The sequence below is a fragment of the Acanthisitta chloris genome, unplaced genomic scaffold (genome assembly GCF_000695815.1).
Source record: "Acanthisitta chloris isolate BGI_N310 unplaced genomic scaffold, ASM69581v1 scaffold3055, whole genome shotgun sequence".
Taxonomy (NCBI): domain Eukaryota; kingdom Metazoa; phylum Chordata; class Aves; order Passeriformes; family Acanthisittidae; genus Acanthisitta; species Acanthisitta chloris.
Genome location: NW_008672960.1, coordinates 11454 through 13564, shown reverse-complemented (window position 1 = coordinate 13564; position 2111 = coordinate 11454). Strand labels below are relative to the sequence as shown.

General features: G+C 55.9%; 1 protein-coding gene across 1 annotated transcript in view; it reads left to right on the top strand.

The window, feature by feature from the left end:
- YIPF6 (Yip1 domain family, member 6) overlaps nt 1-1603 on the top strand; it is a 4088-nt gene extending 2485 nt beyond the window's left edge. Inside the window, exons 5-6 of the mRNA XM_009074704.1 lie at nt 280-437; nt 1111-1603. Of these exons, the coding sequence (XP_009072952.1) occupies nt 280-437; nt 1111-1229 (277 nt within the window). The 3' untranslated portion in view covers nt 1230-1603. The remainder of the gene's footprint in view (nt 1-279; nt 438-1110) is intronic.
- The last annotated feature ends 508 nt before the right edge of the window (nt 1604-2111 follow it).

Below are 2111 nucleotides of genomic sequence, written 5' to 3'. Positions count from 1 at the left end.
TGGACTCGCTCCAGTGCCTCAATGGCCTTTGGGCAGGGAGTGCCCAAAGCTGAGCACAGCACTGAGCTGGGACCTCCTCAGTGCCCAGTCCAGGGGGATGAGCCACACTCTGCTGGAGCCAGGACAAGGTGCCCTTGGCCTCCTTGGCCACCTGTGCACACTGTTGGTTCTCACTGAGCTGTGCCACCAGCACTGCCAAGGCCCTATGGGACCAACTGTCGTGGCGGTTCACGCCCCCACTCTGCTCTGCCCTGGTGTGACTGCTGTCCCCCTGTGCAGCTCCTTCTTTCAGAGCCTATGTGTGCTGGGGTACTGCGTGCTGCCGCTGACGGTGGCCATGCTGGTGTGCAGGCTGGTGCTGCTGGCGGGCGCCGGCACCATCAGCTTCATCGTGCGCCTCGTCGTCGTCCTGGCCATGTTCGGGTGGTCCACCTTGGGTGAGTACCTCGGCTTCCCCTGGCAGGTGCATCCACGTGGTTCCCTCGGGCAGAGCCAATGGGTGCTGCAGTCTGAGGTGTTCCTGGGCTGTTGGAGCACTGTGAAAATTGTTGTTCTGGTCCTTGTGCTCCAATCCTATCTGCTTCTGGTGATTTCCATGGCCATATGCCATGTGCCTTGGGCAGCAGAGTGATAATTCAGCAGTAAGCTCCATGTGAGGCTGATGGATGTTTTGTTCTGTGATTGTCATAAATACTGTTAGAAAATGCTGGTTTTATACAGATGCATTTGCATTGTTCCTCCTGTTCTTAGTCTGGAAGTTTGACTTGCTACAGAATGTTTATGGCCAGGTTGGATGGGGCTTAGAGCAGCCTGGGCTAGTGGGAGGTGTCCCTGCCCATGGCAGGGGTGGGACTGGATGAGGTCCAAGATCCTTCCATTCCAAACCAGTCTGGGATTTCATGACTGTGCTTTATGATGGAGGAAGTTGGTGGTTCAAGTGCGTGGTGCGAGCATTGGGTTACTTTGGGTATTTCTCTGTCACTGCTGAAATGCAGCTCCTGATCCAGGCCTGCTGCCACACGCTGGGTGCTGTGCACTGGGTGCTGGGCCGCCACCCTGGGGTGCTTTGGGTGCTGAGCTGCCGCCCTGAGGTGTTTGTGTCCTCTGCAGCCTCCACAGCGTTCCTGGCGGACAGCCAACCTCCGAACCGCAAGGCGCTCGTCGTCTACCCCATCTTCCTCTTCTACTTCGTCATCAGCTGGATGATCCTCACCTTCACCCCTCAGTGACCAGCCCAGGACTGCCACACGGGCTGGGGCTCCTCATGGACGCTGCAGTCACCCCTTGGCTTCGTCTCCTAATTTATGCTAGGGATGCTGTAAACAGGCAGGATGCGGGATAAAGCCAGAGAGCTGCAAAAGTGCTGGTTTGTGTGTCCCTCTTTGTGACAGAGCTCCAGCTGCTGAGTGCCTCATGTGGCCCTGCTCTGTACTTGTGTTAAATAAACAAAGCCTGCTGGGACGGGGATTGCTCCACCTGAGGAGAGAGCACGAGATCCTGGGATTTCAAGCTGCTGGATATGAAGTTACGGGATCACACAACTTGGCAGAGCTCCTGCCTGTGCTTGGATTCTCACTGGAGATGAAAATGCCTTATCAAACCATAGGACTTCACTGCTGTGATGTGTGGAGAGGGAGGAGGCATGTCTGACTCCTTGTCATCCCCTTGTAGTGTGGTGGGATGTGTACCCAGGGCTTTCCTGGGAGAGCAGAGTGCAGCAAACGCCATTGGGTCTCTCTGCAGTGAACTGGAGCTGGTGGCAGGGGGTTGCCTGTGCTCATATCCGTGTGCTCTGTGTGTTCATCCCCTCACGTGGCAGGAGAGAGGGTTCTAGCCTGATGCCTTCAGCACTGTGTGACTGGTCCCGTGGGCTCACGGCAGAGTCACAGCCTGTGACCACAGGTGACAGAGCTCAGAGTCCTGCAGCAACACTCAGAACTGACTGGTTTGTAGCAGGCACTGGGAAAATTCCCAGGAAAGCCCTAAGTGCATGTATATGTTAAAAGAAAGGGTTCTGTGCAGTAAGTTGAGGCTCTGCTGCTGCACAGACTGTTTGGGTCTGACTAACCACAGCAGGGTCTAGGCCTCAGCTTTCAATCAGGCTGAAGGAA